Source organism: Leptosomus discolor, chromosome 1, assembly GCF_034619465.1.
Source record: "Leptosomus discolor isolate bLepDis1 chromosome 1, bLepDis1.hap2, whole genome shotgun sequence".
Taxonomy (NCBI): Eukaryota; Metazoa; Chordata; class Aves; order Leptosomiformes; family Leptosomidae; genus Leptosomus; species Leptosomus discolor.
Window position 1 is genome coordinate 204890265 of NC_141391.1, and position 21988 is coordinate 204912252.

Here is a 21988-nt window from a genome sequence, read left to right on the forward strand (position 1 = left end):
ATGCTCCTCCAGCTGGGTGGGCTGCGTGACAACTCCTTAATGGGGGAAATTGATGGCCCTCTGCTTGTGTAGAGGTGAAGGCATACTGGGCAGATTTCTTTCCATCTGCCGTCAGCCCTTTGCAAGCTGGCACTGCCCAAATGCCCAACACATTCATTCCAATGCAAGAAATGTCGCCAAAAAATAAATTGTGAGGCTGCAGCTGTCCGAAAGAATCATCGGGGCCATTAGGCCCAAGAGAGATAATATGAAGAGGTGCATCAGTATTCGCCTCTGATAAAAACCTAATTAAAGGATGGTAAAGATGACTGTGGATGCTTTAAAGGCACAGAGGTGAACAACATTTTCATGGAAGTGTGGGGACAAACCTCGGGAAGATGATATGCAGCACCTCAGCCAAAAATCTGTTACACTGAGGAATTTCACACTAGTGTTTCCTGTTGATGCTTCTCTGAATGGCACAGTTATATCATTTAGTTGCCCTCTGTTCTGCTCTCCAAGTAAAGAAATCTCATACTGTAAAGCCAAGAGGTATTTATTGATTCACAAGTTTGACTTGAACAACAGGGACAGAAGCTGGTTTGGATGAACGTCAGTGCTTTTATTTACATTCCCAATCTTTGTCTTCTGAGCTTCTAAAAATCTTCAGGGTTGTGTCCTCCTTTGCAACTGTGACATAGCCTGATCTGGTTGATGCTTGTGCTACTTGACATGGTAGGGTGAATAAGAGACCTCCAGAGGTCCCTGCCAGCCAAGAGGTCACGCTGAGGGTAGCAGATGTCTCCTTACACAGGGTTCTCATGAAAGTCTTTAAAAATATGGAGACTGTTCAGGCACGCTACATGATGTAGGATCCCAGATCTTACTTGGGGCCCTTAAGCCATTTAGATGTTACAGAAAGTTGGTCAGTATTTATTTATGAAAGCATAAATAGGTCCAGTTGGAAAGTACCTGCTTCACTAAATCTGATTTCCCTGCTTTTTCTGACCAATGGTTTTGAGTAGTCGTAACTGAAACCCTTCTGCATCTCAGAAAATTGAGAGGCTTTCCTAAAAGCACCTGCCAAAAAGAGGTGAAAGCTGTAAGTAGATGTAAAATGTAAGGAGTACAGAGCAGGATAAAGACGGTGACAGACTCTTGACAAAAGTTTGATTTTGAAGCCATGCACTACTGTTTCCCATACTCTGTATCTTCAAATTATTAGCTAATCCCTCATAATGTACAACAGAAAGCTCACTTGATTAGTAAAACTTGCTGGCTTTCATAGGCAACCTAGCTAAGAACCGTACCCATAGAAATATTCATAGATTACAACAATTGTAGCATGAAAATGTATTTTCCTAAGGAAATTCGTTAATCAATTAATTAATTATCCATTTAGAATTATTAATTATTTAGTTAATTTTAATACTAACTAAGGAAGTTGTTGATGTTCCATCCCTGGAAGAGTTCAAGACCAGGTTGGATGGAGTCTTGAGCAACCTGATCTAGTGGGAGGTGTCCCTGCTCATGGCGGGGGGGTTGGAACTAGATGATCTTTGAGGTCCCTACCAACACAAACCATTCCATGGTTCTATGATTCTATGATTTTTTTGTAGTGGTGGTACCATTGTAGCATCAAAAAGCCCTGAGCAAGGAATGTACTGCTGCCGGTATCAGTGCTGGTACCACTCTTCAGGCGCAAAACAGGAAGATAGCCTGTGTCCCAGGATACTGCAATCCATTTATAAAACAGGAGAGTAGCTGGGGCTGGGGACACGTGGGAGTAAAAGGAAATATTGCAAGAAGAGAGAGTGCTCATCCTAGTAAGAAATACATTCTTCAGTGCAATCAATGACAAGGCTTATTGAGAAAAGCACTAATGAAGTGCATGAGGGACACAATCTTCTGGGGAATTTGCCAAGCGTGGTGGGCAGAACAGGCAAGGGCATGCAAGTTTGGTCATCTCACCAGTAGACATAGTGGCAAACATTGGCAGTCAACAGAAAGTCATCCACAAGATGGTGCATATGGGAGATGGCAGAGGCAGGTGAGGATGAGCCATGCAGGGCCTTGAAATTAGATAAAAAGCACTGATACTATAACTATCCAGTAGACAAACTTTAGAAATGCAGAAAATTCAGAGTGAAGATTAGACTGAATGCAAATCCAAGCATGCTGAGATACGGGAATGTATCCAGCCAATTTTCATTTCGCCCTATTCATGCAAAGCAATAGCTTAACAATTGCAGCTCGTGAATAATAGTATTGGTAGTGCCAGATTAAATTAAACAGTTTTTTTTTCCCCTTGGGATGACCACAGTTCCTGAACAGAACTTGGCTTCTTTCCGTTTGGCAACAGGCAAGGGTTGTTTATTTAGGAATACAACAGTTTACTTATGGCAGACTGACAGTTCTACTCCAGTTGCAAGCAATGGGAAATAGCTACTGTTGTGAAGTGGCTCCATTCAAGTGCCTGCAAGTGTCCCATGTTCTATTATGCATGTGATTTGGGAGAAAACTCTGTTTAATGAAGGTTATCAGATTTGTCAAAGGATTTATTCTCTAAATTAATTTTTCCTCACAAATTAGTTAATTTTTTAGCATTGTAGTTTGCGCAAGGACACACTAAATGTTCCACATGCTTTTAATCCCCTTTAAATAAAATTAAACTCTGCTTTCATTCTGGACCTGCAGCTGGTGCTTCCATCGTAACAAAGAGAAATATCCTACAAGTTGCCGATATTTGGCCTTTTTAGTTACAAAATTTGCACAATGAGCTAATTTGTTCTTATCTTATAAATCATTTAAGTGTAAATAAAAATGAAAGAGAGAATACATTTAATCTGGAATTTGTAAACGAGAACTCTACAGCTACATAGGGACATCTGCAGTATCTCCAGTTTAGGGAGAACTTAGCCCAGTTAGTTTCAAAAAACAGTACATGTTCATTCCACATTTTTTATCACTTTAGAATGACAAAAAAAGCAAAAGACCCGTAAAACTCAGTCCTTAAATACTGTAAGTATATAGACTACCACTGCAAGTGTAAAGCCTTTAATTTGTGAAAGAGGCACCACAGTATGTAAATTGTGCTTTAGTTCTTTATTTCTAAAACTTGGATTCAAGTCCTGGGTTGAACCCAAGACTCATTTTGTCCAATGGTTTCAATTCAGTTTCTAATCTGTTCAAGCCCTATTACAAAACCACAAAATAATCCATCACAGTCAGCAGCCTCCTGGATGTTGAACAAGACTGACAAGGTAGTGAGGGGCGATGCCGGTGAGGAACCATCTCCTGCAGAGCTTCTTTTGCTTCTGGAAAGTTTGGCTGAGTGCTCTTTGAGGTTATTCACATCCTCAGCAGTCCATTGGATGACAAAAAAGCAGTAAAAGCAGCAACAGATAGTGACTGCTTGGAAAAGGAAAAGAAAAATATGGAAGCTAAGTATGGACTGAGATGACGATTATAGGCAAGAGAAATGTGGCAGGTGGGAGAGGATGAGATCATGAGCAGAGTTGCCCTGGCCCTTGCTGTGGCAACACGGCTCATGCAAATGGGGCTTGTCCTCATCTGCTTCTCCCATGGGCATGTGTCCAGGGTCCCAAATGGTAGCACTAGGGCAAAAACATGCCTGAAAATCATGGTCCTCCCTCAGAATTTCTTTGAAACCCACACCTGTGTTTTGAGCATCTCTCTTACTCTTTTTAAAGGTAATGAGTCTCTATTACTGGTTTCATAGGTGTGTAGAATAACAGAAGGAGTTAAATCCCCATCTGAACTTCTCTTCTGCACAGCTGTTTCATGTGAGATTCAAAGATAACATGAGCAGGGGCTGATTTGAGCCATACATTGTGTGGTTCATTAACACATAAAATATGCATTAAATGCATATCCGTAGATACTGTGTAGATGTCTATAAAAGCATGAAGGTAGTTTTATAGAACTCATGAAAAAATTTATGCTTTTGGGCTTTCATAAAGGGTTGATCATACACCACTGTACAAATAATTCACCCCTTTGCCAAGATGCCCATTTATTTATCTTGACAACCTAAATGGAAACTCCATCAGATGTACTTCAGTGAATACTCTTACATACAGCAGAAAGACACACAATCATTAAAGGATAATGGGGCTCTCTCTGTTTTGTGTTTCTTTTAATAGGTGGCTTTCATCAGGCAAGAGATTGCTAATTACACACCCAACTATCAAGTATATACTTACATATCACTTAGCACCTGAGAAATAAGGATTTTCCAAAGCTTGTATACAATTGTAATAACTAGCTTAGTAGGATCCATTTGTCTATTTGTTTCCTAAGAGATGAAGGGTTACATATAGATTTGAATTAAGTTTTAGCTTGAATATTTATTTTTAGTGTATTTACTTGACTGCCTGCAGATAACAGTAGTTTTGTGGCAGATGGATTGATGGATAAAGGATACTTAATTTCTGTTTAGCAAGTGAAGAAAATTCTGAAAAGCAAGAAGCAAAATAAACAAATTATTCTTAAAATTCTGATGTTCACAATACCTGTGATCATGAAGGATAAAATCAGTGAACAAAAGCCATTTCTCAGTCAATTATAAATAACTGCATAGTACAAGCAGTGTTCTTCAAAAAAAAGTAAAATATAAAGCTGTTTCATTAATTTCTGCTACCTATAAAATATTTTATGTGTAAATTATTCTTCCATTTTAGTGGCAGCAGCTGTGTATATGGTGCACTGTGTGTATGTTGCATTAGCAGAGCAAGGAGACTTGTGACAAAATCTATTTAATTTCTGTGATAAACCATCAACACTTCTGAATCTTTCTATTGCTTTGACCTTTCTTTGGAAGAAAACCACTTTAACAGCAACTTGTTTATTTTAGCAGTTGAAGCAGTCTTTACATTTTTATACTGTGTTTATTTCTTTCACTGATATTTAGTCAGTCTTAATAAGCATAGAGCCGCTGCCATGCAACTGTAGACCAGAAAGTCTCTATACAGAAATCAGCCTTCAAGTACTCAGATTTTTTTCTAACAATGTGTAGGCACTTCTAGAAACTTAGTCACAAATTACATCCCTAAATATAAATTAATAGCTAAGTTATTGGCCACCATACTTGAAAAATCATCAACAACAGAATTTCAATTATGTCTCTTTTTTGCATTAATAAATGAAGGAAGAGCTCTAGAATCTGACAAAATATGTGATTTTGTACTTTGCTCGTAAAATCCCGTAGACAAAGATGTGCTGGGCAGTTTTCATTTCTTGCCACATCTTTCTCTTTGTTAAATATTTAATTACTCACTTACGTGGCACTACCATGACCTTTTTAAATGCAGAAGTGGTGATTGTCATACTTGCCCTCAGCACGTTCGTTACGAAGGGGTTCAGAGACAAGAGGGCACTGCATAGACGGTACTGAAAAGGTCAATGCAATTTGGCATTATTGTATCTCTTTTTCAGATGTTGAACTGTGGTAAGAATGCAGAATTATTCTAATTAATCATTTCTTATTTCAGCTTTCACTTTTAATGAGACCAAGATTTCCCCCAAAAAAGCAGTTGAGCTAATTATTACTTTTATCAGTATTTGTTGTAATACGAACAATTCAATAAAATGCCAAGTTCTCAGTTTGCATTAAGGCCAGATAGATCATCTTTAGAAGCTCCCAGCATCTGTTTCAGCCACACAGATTTGGCAGACTTTTGCCGTTTTGTCAGACACACAAGAGGGCAAAAGTAGGATGGGAGAAAGAAGAAAATCTATAGTGTAACCCCAACATGCTCCTCACAGACAGCTTATTCCACACCGATACTCCTGGAAAGTCACGGTAGTCAGGGCATATTGGGGCAGACGAGTGGCCTCACTTGATGCTGCTGAGGTGGTATATACAGAAATGCAATAGGAAAAGCAGACATGGGTTTAGGGGCAGCCTCAGGACTCCTGAGACTGCTTTATCACAAAAGCTAGTTGCCTATAGAACTATTTGTTATGCTATTCAAATTAAATACAGTAAACATAACCTTTTCACTCATACACTTCAGGCCCAAAGTTTACTGTATGGCCTGCATAGCAATTTTACACACAAACATCTCTTCTGGAAAAAAAATCAGGCATGGAGATACGACGTGTTTCACAGCATGAAACTCTTGTGCCAACCAACCAAATGCCTGTAGCAATATTTGATATACTACTAAAATTATTTGTACACACAGTTGTGTATGTGCCAGACATAATGGGAATACTTTAAAACAGAAATAAACACCTAAAGATACGGTACATGTCTTTTCTATGTAAACACCATTTTACAACGGTCTGTAGTGCATTTGCAGGGAAGCGGGTATGAGGTGCAACCATCGTTGCGGGGGGACCAAGAAAGATAAAAGATGACCATCCATTTTTTATTTTTATTTTGTTTCAGGCATTGATGAGTTATTAGATAACGTACAGCTTGCTCTGAGCTCTGACGATGCATGAGCAGGACACCTTACAAACCTGATGTAACGTCACCTCCCATGTGCTCCTTTTGTCCACAGCATAGCTGCCAGTCGGATGGAAACTCCATCTACTTCCACGGGACAGAGGGCAGTGAGTTCAATTTCGCCACAACCCGAGATGTGGACCTCTCCACGGAGGATGCCCAGAAGCAGTGGGCAGAAGAGTTTGAGAGCCAGCCTAAAGGGTGAGTGCCCCTCACCTGCACAGAGCCCTAAGCAGGCGTGCAGCATCACCCCAGGGATGAGGAAATTGGGTGAACAGAGAATTGCATTTTGTCTTTGCTGTGTAGTCAGGGAAGACTGTGACTAGGATAAATAGCAGTACAGTAAATAACAGATGATTGTGGATTTTAGGAAGGAACAAGTCCAGAAAGCCCAGAAGGAAGTCTGTCTCTAGACCATCCTGTCACCAAAGTTTCTAATGAAAAATTTCATGCTTCTGAATTATGTAGTCATTCTGAAAAAACACATGATGTTGATCATTTTTTCATTCACACCTGGGTGTTGCTAACAAACTCATACGCATATGGAATCAAATTCCTTGAGAAATTCATCCCCTTCTGGACGACTGCTGTGAGCCATGCTTTGCCATGACAGAGCTCCTGCTTGTGCAGAAGCCTGCAAGTGCTGGAGGAGGAGGTGGAGGGAGGACAGCTGAAGCAGCAGCCTGCTCTCACCTTCCAACACCGAGAGCACGGCCATGCCTGCTGTGCAAGAGCTGGGCTGATAATTTACTGGTTTTACTTTAAATATATACATCTGGATTCAAAGATTGCCTGTAAAGCTAGATGCAGCAGGGACTGCTGCAAGGGCACAGAAAATAAACAAACCATCTAAGACAGCAAAATTACTACTCTTACCAAAACATAAGTGAGCCTAAAAAAAAAAAAAAAAAAGTATCCTGGTAAAGAAGTGTGTTTTTATATACTTCAGTGTATAAAATGTGACAAAAAGAAAATAGCCAACAATGTGGTCTTGATTCTTTTTTGTTTAAAAAAAAAAAACACTAGTTATTGTAACCCCAGGGCAATGAGAAACATACACTGTTAATTTATGGGTCTCTACTGAATGTTGATTTTAACCTACAATGTACTTCAGGTCATTAGCAGCTGATTCAGATGCTGCCTATGTTGTGCTGAAGGTAAAGAGCACCTTTTAAGAAACACATGCTAATGTGTCCTGTGGACACGTGGTTTGTTTGGGGCTTACAGAAAAATATTCGCTGTGAACTCTGTCCCAGTTCAAATAATCAACCCATGACACAGCAGGTGCTGTTTCAGATAAAGGAAAGAAAATGAGAACATGTGTGTTGTGTGTCAGGTGACCATGTGAGGTGTGTTTGAGATGTTCTCTCAGTCTCTTTTCCATCTTGAAAAACCAGGATGGGAACACTACCTGGGGGCATCTGCCCCATCTGTAGATCCTATCTCTGCTAGATCAGGTGTTTAGTTAAGCTAAGTTGGGCCAGTTGCAACCTTGACTAGCAAATGCACAATTTCTTCCAAATAGGGAATATTGCATTTTCCCTGTCACACAGAGTCTAGCTCCAACCACAGGTGCCACCACTGACAGCTAGGAGCGAGGCAAGGTGCAGTCAGCAGATGCATTTTGCTCTGTCATCCTGTGTGCAGTCCCAGGAACCAGGTCCTGATCCACCCTCCTGCATGTAAAATCTTAGTGGTGTGGCAGCCTACCCTAGCAGAGGGTAATTTTGTTTTCTGAGGCACTAAGTGGACAGCCCAAGGCCTCACAACTTTTTACTTTTTTAATTTCTTTCTATTTTTTGGCTTTTCAAATTCTATTCCATATTAAAAATGTCTTTCAATTGTTGCTATAAGAATGGAGGTTTAAATTGCATGCAGCCATGAATACACAATGAACTCAGGTGATGTTATGGACTACATCCTTGTCATATAAAATCATCACCTAGCACTGTCCCTCTTTGCAACATTTCTGTGAAGCTTCGCTTTGGGAATTGTACACAACTACACATATATGAGCTTCCTTTATCCATGATTAGAGAAGTATTTTTGAATGCTGTTTGAACTATGTTTGTGTTTTACTGTATTCAAATAGTCACAGAAGCACTTTATACCTGAGACAGAGCTTGCAGGACGTTCTCAGGCTCCCCTTTGCAACATCAGCGGGAGCCTGTCACCTCTCAATGGAAAGGCAAAAGCTTCCCTCACAAGGGAGAGTAAAAAGAAGCTCACATGTAGGGGTCACCACAACCTTCCTCTGCACCAAGTGTTCTTGGAGGTGAGGCATCTAAAAGCTCAACAATGAGGGCAGAGGAGCTTATCACTGTTTTTAATAAGCAGTTGATGGGTATTTTTTGCATGTCCCACCTAAAGCAGTAGGCTGCATGGGTAGGGGTTGCTGTTGTAACTGCCATGCCTCTTCCCGCTCTCATTCTGCTTCTCTTTAATTGCATAAATTAGGGCCTGATCCTAAAAGTTAACAGATCCCCACATCAGGCTCCTTCTGCTTCTAGCAGATACATTGCTGCTTTGGACCTCCCTGTCCAGTTGGTCTAGTTTAGCTCTATATATCATTCTATTACCTGTTTTGTAAAGAAGGATTTCAAGAGTCATGTAAAGTTAAACCAAGAGTGTCCACATCTCTGTCATGCCATCACCCAGGTTCCTTCTCCGTTTGTCCTTACAGACAGTGTGTTTATGCATTTCTCTTAAAGTGCTAGCTTTTTTAATGTAGAACTTTCTGGTTTTCATTTCTAATGCTGCCTAAAAGAAGAGGATCCCTGGAAACAGCCACGATCTGCATCATTCATGACCCTGAGTTGTTTTGTGGGTCATTTGAGAGAGTGTTTTAATTGAGCTAAATAGAGCATACAAAAGATCAATGAGGCATTGTGAGATTTTGTCGTGTAAGTTAAAGTAAGCACAACTGTTTAATTCTGTACTTGCCTTCAGCCTGAGACCCATTTTCAAAATTGGATTTTGATTATACTGCACATTACCTTTAAAAAGTCTGCACGACAGAATTAGGGTTAGGTTAAACTGTGCTTCCATTAAAATATTTGTATCATAAAGCTTTCCAGTGATGGTAAGCTCACTAATTCCTGTGTAAATGACTGACAGTTTTAAAGCAGGATTTCCAAACAGGCACATTGCTGGTCTGTCACGGCTTAGGTCAACAGGGAAACTGGCAGCTTTTTAGAAGATCCTAGAAATACATTTTGAAATAGTTGGAATGGTTAAACTGACAAACAGACTGCTAAGTTCTTGAAAGGACAGTTTTTGAAATTGTCATACGGCACATTGCTGTTAGAGATTGTTTCTGCTGGAAGAGGACAGGAAAAGGCTCTGCCTTCCCACAAAAGTTTCTGAACTTCAGTGTTTTCTCATGCATCCTGAACCATGCCGGCTAGATAAATGATTGGATTATGAGGTCTTAGTGATTCTAAATAATTTCATTTTTTTATCAGCCTAATAATTTTAAAATACTTTATTATTAGTAAAGACTTCAACATTAATAACATATTAGACCAAAATAATGTGTAAGTTTTCAACAGTTTCTAATCTTTCAAAATATTTTAGTCAAGTTTTGAAGAAACCAATGTTTTCATGATGAAAATATATTTTCAATAAAAAATATTTAATTGAAAATTTCTGCAGCAGTCCTTTTAATTGTCACTGAATAAAAATAAGATAAAATGTATAGAAAAACTGAGAAAGATCATATCACATATTAGAAACACAGCAGTCTTTTTTCATACTCTGTTCATGTGTTAGTTAAAAACTCTTACCCTAAATGCTTAAAAAGGTGAAAAGAGAGCATTTTCAGCTATTACCTACGTATTTAATGGCTGCATATCAGATATGGTGGACACGTGCCTTTTCAAGTTTCACTGATCTATAAACCTTATAATGTACGAAATGGAAGAGAATCCAATTATATTTTAAACATTTTTATGGCAGAAAAATAATTAAGATTATAGAAAAATACAACACTAAATATTTGGTAATAGGATTCATTAAAAGCCTCATTTTTTTAGTAATTCATGCTTTTCTGCCAATTTCTTTAAAATATTTACATTAACTTTGCTGTATTTGAGTCAACTGAGTATAAAAGCTAGTACTGAATATGTAAGTAATGTCATAGGAATCATATTTGAAACACTGCATTTTGCTGTCCTCTGTATGAGCAGAAGCAGCTACTTTTGTACGTACAAATGAACTCCTAGAACATGTTCTGTATGTGTTTATAAATAACGTGCCACTGCACATTCTCTGTCCATTGTTGACCTCTCCAGGTGGGACATATTTGGAGCTGTCATTGGTACCGAATGTGGAACACTGGAATCTGGCTCAGCTATGGTATTTCTCAGAGATGGAGAAAGAAAAATATGCACTCCATACATGGACAGTACAGGTTATGGGAACTTACGATTTTTTTTCAGTATGGGTGAGTATATATTCCTAATGTAATACAACATGTGAAGCATGTGAGATTTAAATTGTGCAGTGTGCATGCAACTATTTTAAATACTCCTCAGAAGTGGATATCTCAGATTTGTGACTGTGACACCCATGAGGATGTAAGACTGACCACTGATGGTCAGACCAGAGTCCACCCTTCTGGATGCCCACACAGGTGCCCACATAAATAGGCCTCCCAAACACTGAGTTGCAGGTGAAACCCTTCCTGAACAGGACAGTCTGGTTTTAGCAGCCCTTGGTGGAATTTTCTTCCATGGATTTATCCAGCCATATTTTTGGCTGATATAAACATTTAGCTCCAGGTTAAAACAGTTTAATACAGAAGCTACATGAAGGTGTGTCCATGTAAAATCAGTGTCTAAACTTACTTTTTCATTAGAGGAGATGTGGTCAGTACCATTTCTGCAAAAACCCATTCAGCTCACTGTGAGACAGCTGTGCTAGACCAGCTGAGCAGCTCCATGGGCTCCATTGACTGCATGGGTTGGATCTCCATTGATATAAGGGAATCTTAAGCACTTGGTGCACACATAGGTGTGGATTCACTCTTGTTCAATCCTCAGGCAGGGTTTGTTACAAAAGCATAGGTTGTTGTTACCACTTGAGATGTCCAAGCGTACCTGAGACATCAGCACAAGGCTGACAGATATAACCCAGGACCTGGGAGAATCTCCATCCTGCTGGAGTAGCAGGTAGGTGAGGCAGGCTCCTCCACAGTGTCTAAAATGAACCTTGGTACTAGCGTTTAATCAACTGAATCTGCCTGTTGTTACCACAGCTCCAAAATTTAACAATTCTTCACGTGAAGACCCACTCTCTTGTCTTGTATCTTTTCATTTCACTCAATGCCCCTTACTCCATTATTAGAAGAGACAGACATATCTTTGTCATCCTTACCACACCATAGAGGATTTATAGGTACCTGTTATATCTTCCCAAAGTCATATCCTTTTAGACCTTGGTGTTAATCCAGCAGTCAACAAAGTTGCACCAGAGGATGAGGTAGGAGTAGCACAGAGGTGGGACAGCCTTACCTGGTTGAACCCATAGAACAATTTCTGCGCAAAAGCACTTACCATGTTCATAAATGTTTTCCTCTGCTAATGTATTGGCCCAGGGTGAAATTCACACAAACTGTGCTATAGTGTGCTACAAAGGTTGGACTCGATGATCTTGAAGGTCTCTTCCAAATGAAACTGTTCTATGATTCTATGTATGGCCTACAAGTGGTATCCCTCGTGAAAAGCACTGATGTGGCGTTAACATCATCTGTGGACCTTCCCTGCCTGGAAAAAGTTCAATCTCAGTCATTTACCAGGGCTAAGAAAGCAGCCAAGAACAAACCTGTTCTGTCACTTCACCTCCCCAGTGTTGCTGTCAGTGTAACTTCACTAGTTTGGTGTTGCCACAGACCAAAATCCCTGCCAACATGGTGGTTATCATTCAGTACTTCACAGTGTTTTTCCAAAACTTTTATTTTGCACATAGAGGAAATTGCATGAGGTTATTCTCTCAACACCGTGTTTAGAGGAGGTGAGGATTTTTCTTAAAAGTAGAGCATAATAGAATAATAAAGGAGGAAGCAGAGTCTAAATTTGTGACCTCCACAAGCAACCTTCTGAATCAACAAGAAAAAACACACTTGTTGTACATCTCCTCTGTTACATGAATTACCAATAAAGCACAGGAAAAAGAGGATGCTTTTCCCCAGTTCTTCCAAGCATTACAACACCTGCAAGAGAAACAGGAAAGAAATTCGCTTAACCTTCTGAACTTAGGGGAGAAGTTGTCAGCACATGCAGGCACAGAGGACAATGGGATATCACTTGAAAACTGTATTCTGTACGTACTTGTAAATTACATAAATAAGAGTTTAAACATTCAGGCAAGCAGAGGATTTGAAAAGACGCATAAATGTTCTTTATTACAGTATAATACACATACAAGCTGCACATCTTATCTAGTTCTTTGGACTACTTTGCCTAGTCTTTTCCCAAAACTGGCCATCTATAGTGAAAAAAAGCAGAGAAAGTGTTTCATATATGCAGCCTTTCTACTTTACAGACTTTTCAAAGAAGTTTCCTCATCCTGTTTTTTCTGTTGTTTTTTTTTTTTTTTAAATACCTGCAGTACCCATAGTGTACAGGGAAATGATGTTTCCCGTTTCAAATGCGCATATTTTGTTTTAAAAACTTTTTTCCAGAACACCAAATTAGTGTGATGATGTCCATTTTGTAACTACAATGCAGAGCTTAATGCTCACGTTTGCCAACACATCTGCTCTTTCAGAGAAGGTTAGTAAGTGTTTTGGGTTCTACTGATATAAATATATTTCATATATCCAAATGCTGCCCCATTCCAGTGAGCCAACCATGTCATACATGTTTTGCGTGATACAATAGACTCCATCCATCCTTTTAGGCTATAGTGTAAACATGTCCCAAAGAAGCAGCACAAAAACCAAGGTACACAGCAGTCTTCCTCATTTCCTACCAAAAACAAGTTCTCCGCTGTCAAACTATCAGCTGAGAAGTGTTTAAGAGGTCCTCACATATGATGTGTGTGGCTGCACAGAGTGTGAGTGCTAAATAACAGTTTACTGATGAGAATTCAAAAAGCAGAACGTTTCTGTGTAAATAGGATTTAAAGCATACAGATAAAAGTATTGCTTTGGGCACAGCATTTTCTATTAACATTGTTTTGATAAGCTGATTAAGAGAGGTACTTGAGGTTTTCAGAATTGTCAATCCTCTTGATCTCTGGCATGGTGTATCTGATCAAATAGTTCTTATACACTGTGTCCTTAGGGCTGGTATTCTTTTGTTTCATATCCTAAGTTAAATAGCATCTGGTTGTAATTATTTTCATAATTATGGCTGCATAATATGATTCCACTTTCGAGGGCTTCAGTTATTTTTTTTCCCCTCAAATGTGTGTTGTACAGGGGGAACTTGTGATTCTGGAGAATCCCATGAAAATGATGTCATACTTTATGCCAAGATTGAAGGCAGGAGGGAACACATACCTCTCGATACCTTGACCTATGCTGCTTACAAGGTAAATCGTCTTAAATAAAGTAGGTGGATGGGATGGATAGATCAATGTATTTTCAAGCCATCACAACAATGTTGTATGTTGAATTCCACAGGGACAGTCAAACATGACTTTCCCAAGGACATAAATAGTGCACAGATCTTGCAGTGATAGGGTAAATTTGCAGCTCAGCTCTGCAGTTATTGCTAATTACTCCACCCCCGAGCAGGACTGCAGTGTTGGCTAGTGCTAAGATAATGGGCAAATGGCAAAAATTTTCAGCTATCAGCTCAAAACTTTAGTGATAACATCTCCTCACAAATAATTACTCCTGTCTCCACTCAAGCTCCTGTTATCCATGGTTTGATGCTCAGGAGCTACGTCCTGAGAGGGTCAGTCATGGTGGGATCAGTGGCTGGGAGGAGAGTGATTCAGAAATGCCTGGATGTCTTTCCCACGCCTAGTGCAGGGAACTTCACCTTTTACCCTTTTTCTTTCCATTTTAAATACAGTCATGTGCCCTCTTAGAGGGTCCACAGTGATGCGGGCATGAACTCAGCCATAGGAGGTGGTTGCTGGCAGTGCCCATCAGCAGCATCTCCTCTGCCAATAGCACAGCCTTCTTCCAACCATGTCCATCACCCTCAGGCAGGACAGTAAGGACCTTGAGCCTGCTGTCAGGATCCTTCCTGTCTAGGGCAAGGAAGCACTTAGACCATGTCTGCTAGCCCTGAGGTATCCCTATTCTGCTGCTGTAGAAAAGACAGCAAAAATAGATATGTAATACACATACACATGGATGCACTAGAGATGGAAATGCAGTGTGCTTATACAGGGTGTGAAATTTGGTGGTAAAGATGCTGCTGATTTCAAGCACAGGCCTGTGTGCATTTTCACTGTAACTCTAGCATTCAGGGACCAAATGTTTACAGTAGGGTTTGGCCTTAGTTTGGTTGAGTCACTTGCATTGTTTCATTGTGCGTGGCTTCCCTCCTTGCCTGCTTCTGTGTAAAAGACAGGGTAGAACTTTTTTTAAAACTAAGGAAATTGTAATTGTAAAATAATAAAAAATTAACTGGGGAACTTGGGGAGAGATAGGATCTGAAATTACACTGAATTCATTGTGGAGGTTTTTCTAAAACAAGCAGTTTTAAAACTGACATCCTCTTTTGCCATAATAAAGGTCTAATTATGTTGCTTTAGGACAAAGGCTAAGCTTAGCAAAGCAGTGCTTTCATTTATTTCAACAACATAACATCCTTCCCTACATATGTCTGTGAATTCATGCCGTTACTCCATTCTCACGTATTCATACTAGACATGCCACTACCCTGCATTTGCTTCTGTGAGCTGAAAGGCTCCAAGACAAATGTCATCTTCCATTACCAACTGAGCACTGACGAAATATTTTTTTCAGAACACAGAAAGTAGAGTCTTTTCTACGGTGTCTTTACAACCAAACAATCTGATCTCTGAGATGATAGGCAGCACTAGTATCCAGAGTATTAATAGCTATGCACATAATATATTACGTTTTTGTTTGGGATCTTCTGTAGAAAAACATCACTAAAAAAATTAACAGAAATGAAGCAAGGAGAGGGAAAAGCACATGCTTGGTTCAGCAGATTTGAAGATGCTTTTCTATTTTACTTGTCACCTTTTTTGATATTATTTGATTTATTTAAGCCTGATTTAATTTCTTTTAAAGGTTCCATCTTTGGTTTCTGTTGTCATTAGTCCGGACCTGCAGACTCCTGCAACCAAATTTTGCCTGAAGCAAAAGAGTCACCAAGGCCACAACAGGAATGTCTGGGCTGTGGATTACTTCCACATCCTTCCAGTGCTCCCTTCCACAGTGACTCATATGATCCAGTTTTCCATCAATTTGGGTTGTGGAACTTATCAACCTGGTAACAGGTACAACTGGCGAGAGCTCTCTTTTGATTGTCAGCTTTCTAGTACATTTTGATTTATAACATCTATATAAGTATTTGGAAAGCATTTTCTCAGAAAGAATGGAGCCAATTAATAGTGATGAATGTAAGCTTCTCAAAAGCTAATGTTTCTTCTGATCTCCACAGGCCCAGATTTATATATCTCACATGTAATAAGGAGTCGATTAAATAGCTTTCCAGGTCAAAACTTGCTTTTCTTAGTCCGTTATTCTGAAATATGCTTACGATTTTGGAGTGACTTTTGCTTCTGTTTCTAATGGATGTGAGATTTACCTCTGTGTAATTGGGAAAGTATTAAAGGCAGCTGCAGAAACCTGCCCTGCTGACCCCCCAGAGATTACTGATGCCATAGGCATATCTAATTCTTGTAAGACTGGTGATAAGTAGTCCTCATCTTATTGACTCTCAGTGTGAGGACTGTCTGTAGACTGATCACAGAACTCTTTTGCTGGCTTCAATTCATCGGGACATCCAACATGATTTTTTCGATGGAGTTAAGGGAAAGGGAAAGGGAAAGAAGAGAGTCATTTGCTGCTCCATATTTTGTAGAATCATAGAAATGTTGGTTGGAAGGAACCTTTGCAGGTCATCTAGTGAAACCACCTGCTGCAGGTGGGATTGTTACCAGCACAGCTCAGATCAGGCATGGCTTTGCCTGTCCATGACTTGAAAATCTCCATGGATGGATATTGTGCTACCTCTCTGGGTGACCCACTCAAGTGAAAAAGTGTTTCCTAATGTCCAGTACAAAACTCTGAAGCCATGTCTTTATGGTCATTGTCCTTTCTACTGTGCCTGTCAGTACTGAGAAGAGTTTGCCTCTGCCTCCCTTGTGAGTGCCCTCTGCACCATCACAGGCTGCCATAGCTCATTCTCCGCACCAGGCTGAGCAAGCCAGCTCCTCAGCCCCTCTTAGCTTGGTGCTTGAGGCCATGGACATCTTGGTCATCCTCTGCTCCACCTCCTCAGTTTCTTAACATCCTTCTTCAAATAGGGGACCCAAAACCAAACTGTCCACTGTCCCTTTTGCCTTATGTACATGTGAGACTGTTTATCCCGATATTTTATGAGAATTGTTACTTTATGTTTTTCCAGAGTCAGGAATTTAAAGTAAGAGACGGTAGATGCTTTCACATCCATGTCCCATGGTGTCCACTTCCAACTGGAAAGAGCTGCATTAGCACTGACAGTCCTAGCCATGTCGTGCAGGGCAGCAGAATTCAAAGGGCAGCAAAAATCAAGTCATTGCATTTATATTTGATAGGAAGAGAAGGCAGCAAGATTTTTCTACATGGAAAATGAAAACTTTGCCTGTAAACACTCCTGGCCTGTAAATATGTGTTATATAAAGTCTCTGTCTCAGTCTGTTGTCTGATGGAGATTAGTATATATCTTGAAAGACTAATATTCTTCCTTCATGTAACCTATTTCTGAAGTAGAAGTGAGCTTCTTCATAAGAAAAGAAGCACTAGCTCCCCATTATCCTTATTCGTGTTTCCCAAATATGGCAGCATTTCCCATCTCCTGGTCTACAGCATTATTCATAATACTTTCATTGCTGCAAATATGAGAAATTCGCACTGAATATATACAGTAAATATGACCCTCCAAAGTATCTGTACAGTTGAAACTGAAATAAATTAGTCAAAACCTCCATGAACTGTTTTAATACACACAATATCACAGTGATGGTACATTTAAATAAAGTAATATTGTCAGCAAATTCTAATGAAAAGGAAAAGTTATAATCCAATAATTTAGTATTGAGTTGATGAATTATGATTTTTATAATTTCCGCCAACATTACTTAAAATAAAACAGAATATTACCAGCTAATTACATGGAGGAAATTACAGGAGTCTTTCAGTAAAATACTAAATCCGTAATAAATCAAGCACTTTCTATATTACTTTTTCAAGTTCTTCAGAATGTAAGACATCTAAGTACCTCCTCACACTCCTAGATTGTAAACAATGGGTTTTTTAAAATATGCAGTGAAATGGGGAAGGAAAGAATTCCAGTAATACCTTTTTGAAAATTGAACTGGTCAATGAACTTTTGGGAGAATAGGTTTAGTAACTCATAGTCATAGACTCAGTGGATGGTCCCATAGGATTTACAGTTCTCTAATGTCTCTATCTGCATGTGAATGGTTTGGTTTACTACTAGTCTATGAAACCAGAGAACAGCAGCCTTTTTCCAAGCAAATCTGGAGTTTTTGCATATGGTTATGCCACAAAAGTCACAAAAATTCACCACTGAACTCTCCAGGCTCTACAAGGTGGGAGTAAGCCTGTCTGCTACAGGGGCTCTCTGAAGGGTGCCTTTCCCTGGGTCCCCTCCACCTTCTGCAGCCCTCAGCGGGGGCTGGCCATTTTCACTGTTCCATAGTGCTTTTATGATCTCCATTTAGGCACAGTGAGTGGAGGGTGCAGACAACCGAGGAGTTCAATGAAGTTAATATTTATTAGCAATGGAAGAGCCAGCCAGTACATGAATTACTAGTGGTCTTTTACTACCTTCCGAAGATGTAATGGTTAGCAGCTGACACTTATAAAAGTGTCCTGTGCTCACGTGATTCTATCTAGCTCTGAGTAATCCAAGTTTTCTCCTCGTTATTTTTGAAATCATTTCCAGCTGAAATATGAGTAGCATCATCTCGTTTAACAGCAGCAGCACAGAAATGCTAGCTAGGTGGTGGCCAAACAAGGACTAGGTGTTTAGATAATCCTCAGTCTATAGACTACCCTTTTGTTTTTTAAACACTCACATTTGTTTCTTGTTTGTATTTTCAGGATTTGTTGTATTCAATGTTTGCCTAAAATTATTTCGTGTTTTAGCATCAGTTATTAGAAATACCAGATTTGGTAGTTCCTCAGTGTCGGTACTTCTACTTTCATATCTCTGCCAGGTAGGCTCATGGTGTCTTTCTGCTTTCTTTCCTTCACTGTGTTGTCAGTGTCAGCTTGGAGTTTTCAACCAACCATGGTCGCTCTTGGTCCCTGCTCCATACCGAGTGTTTGCCTGAGATATGTGCTGGGCCACACCTGCCCCACAGCACCGTCTACGCCTCTGAAAATTACAGCGGGTGAGAGTGTTCTCTGCAAAGCTAACAGATGCAAGATTAGAGAAGTGAATTATAGGTGGCAGAAGAAAGCAGCAAAACACACAACCCGTGTCATCTTTCATTTTTGACTAGCTGAGGACAGCAAGGAAGGAATGTTCTGGTCTCCTGGCTGCCCAGGAATGAAGTTTGAAATATACGGGGCTGCTTCTGTGGTATAATATTTTTTTCCTGATGCTAAAGATAAATGACAAAAAAAAACCCTCTGTGGGCAGCATACTGATAATTAGAAGAAAAGTTATACCTTGTCAAATCCACAAAAATTTTCTTCTTAGTCAGAGGAACCATAAGTCAAAGCCATATTTACATCCTCAGACACCTTTACTCACTTGAAATCTCAATATAGAGTTACGATGAAGCACATCCTCTGTGCTTCTGAAGGTGAGGATGGTTGTTAGTGTCACTTCCTTATATCAACCTTTCTCTTTATTAAGTCTCTTTGGTACTATTCTAACCATAAAATAAACTGTGACATCTTGTTGCATAGCGCAAATCCCTTGACCATGTATCTTTCTGTATCCCAGCTTCCACAGACAGCTCAGAGCAGTGGCTGTGACTATGAAAACAAAGTGTACTTGAAGCATTGTTATGACCTGGTGACCCCCCCATTCCTGTACCTTTCATGGGAACCGTTACCCCCAGTGTGTGTAGGAAGTGTAGCCCCTGTGGATGATATGAGAATGATGGCCCAGACCACAGCAGGCCGAATCCTCTGGGCCCCTCTTCTCACCCTCAAGGACTTCCATCAAACAGAGCTCACGTGTACTGAAAGGTTTAATTCAGCACGCAATTTAGGAGATTTTCATTGTGATGGAGAAGTCATGGCAGCGAAGCAGGTTAAGGTTTTTCCTGGCTTCATGCATTCATACAGGGGAAAAACACGGCTGGGTTTTATAATGTAATAATTAACATTAATATATTGTATGAAAATATCATGGACAATGTTCTTTTTTTTCATTTGTATTTTCTGAAGCCGCAGAAACTTCACTGCTTCATTTGAGCAGATTTTAGAATTTAAAATTCTCACAAGGCTTTCAGTATATGACAGCACAACTGCAAAACATACAGTTGCTTAATGACTCTCAGTGTAAAATGCTAGCATTTGTGTTATATGTATTTCAGGTGGAATCGAATAACTATTCCCCTTCCCAACGCTGCATTAACAAGTGACACCAGGATTCGATGGAGACAAACAGGACCAATCCTCGGAAATATGTGGGCAATTGATAATAGTTAGTATTCTTCTTCATGATCACGATACATTAGAAGAGTAAATTTTTATATGCTGCTCCAAGTAAACCTATTTTCCACAATCAAAAGTCAAAGGATTTTCAGTTTATTAATTTCCTTTTCTTCTTACCTGCACTTGGTAACAGGCCAATTTTGAAGCTAGGGGGGAATTCTGCCATTTGAAAAGACAATAGTCTAGTAGAGTACCCTTTTTTTTTTTTCTTTAAAATGAAGATTCTCCAGGAAGACATATTGGTGGCAAGGGCTTAATATAACATTTCTTCTGAATGCTTAGTCTTAATTACATAAATAGGTACTGCACTGCACTATTAAGTACATGTACTGTGCCAGCCTAAGCAACAGTTACAGCATCTGGGACATATTTTTCCTTCTGGACATAGAAGACCTTCATAAAGCAATGCTGCTACCAAAACACTGACGAAACTTTTACACCATTTACAGTATCTTCAGGGGCAAAGTACTATCTGTTTCATGGAACTATTATTCTTTTAGGAAATTATTTTTCACCTGCCTGTTCTTTAAATGGATATGAAGAACTGAGAGGAGCTTATATTGACTCATATAATTAGAAAACATAGTGCAGAGGATAACCAGGGCCAGTCTGGAAAGGAAATACTTTGAATCACAGAAAAAGTATTTAGGAACACAGGGTAAAATAGACATAATATATGAAATGCAGAAATAAGCATGGTTGAAAGGGTTAACCATGAGAATGTGCAAATTTTTTAGCTTGCTCATTAACCTTACTACATCCAGAATTTGTTTTGTTAGATGTGTGAAGTATGTAATCTAAAGATTTACAACAGCCTGTGAAATTTTGTAGTGATTCCTAGTAAGGTTTGATACAGAGCCTGGGAATGGTAAATAGTTACGTTTTGCAAAATTCTTAAAATAGATTCATGTCTAGTTTTGAAAAGAAAATCCTTGAAGGTGATAAGGTAATGCCACAAATGAAAGATTTTCACAAAAATTAGTAAAGTTTTTCTGTTAATCATATTAATGGGAAGTAGCATCATCTTAACATTCTGGATAGAGTATTAATGCTTTAGTGATGATGACATACATCCAAAATAAAGTAAAATTAAGGGAAAATTTAGGTATACAAACACAAGAAGATGCCTGTGAGTATCTGCAAAGATGAGTTCCTACGTAACAAAATGCAAACTGTAAGTGTTGGAGGTGCTTATAGATGTTCACGGAAACAAGAGCAAGATTAAATCCATCCAAGGATCCAAATTCTTTACAACAGAACGAAACAACAGGTTTTTAAAATCAATGGACAATTCATATATCTGCACTACCTTTGCTTGTAGAACAATATGCAATTCCATCAAAGGATGCTGCATTTTCCAGTGTGTACCATCTCAAAAGAAGTTTTACCAACCATCTGCCCAAAAAGTGCCTGCTCTGAAATTTGTTTGAGGTGTAGAACTGTGATATGAGAATCAAGTCTTAAAGATGAACATGTTTCTGAAGTTTAGCATGCCTCCTTTGTTAGATACTAGTGAAACTGAAGCTTTACACTGTATTGTAGGGAAAGACTTACAAATATTGGCAAGCCACTCGAATTCTTGAAGAGAGGAAGATTTTCAAGGATTCAGCACTCTGACTTTGAGCTTCACAACTGTTTCTTATGTGAATTAAGTTTTAAATGAAATCTGGAAGCTGGCCATCTTTTAGAAACACTGGAAA

At 39.3% G+C, this 21988-nt stretch overlaps 1 protein-coding gene across 2 annotated transcripts in view; it reads left to right on the top strand.

The window, feature by feature from the left end:
• Positions 1 to 21988, top strand: part of RELN (reelin) — a 297464-nt gene that overhangs the window by 170828 nt on the left and 104648 nt on the right. For both annotated transcript variants that reach the window (XM_086474260.1, XM_086474253.1), the window contains exons 11-16: positions 6510 to 6655; positions 10747 to 10898; positions 13878 to 13990; positions 15675 to 15883; positions 18881 to 19009; positions 20168 to 20277. In XM_086474260.1, the coding sequence (XP_086330386.1) occupies positions 6510 to 6655; positions 10747 to 10898; positions 13878 to 13990; positions 15675 to 15883; positions 18881 to 19009; positions 20168 to 20277 (859 nt within the window). The remainder of the gene's footprint in view (positions 1 to 6509; positions 6656 to 10746; positions 10899 to 13877; positions 13991 to 15674; positions 15884 to 18880; positions 19010 to 20167; positions 20278 to 21988) is intronic.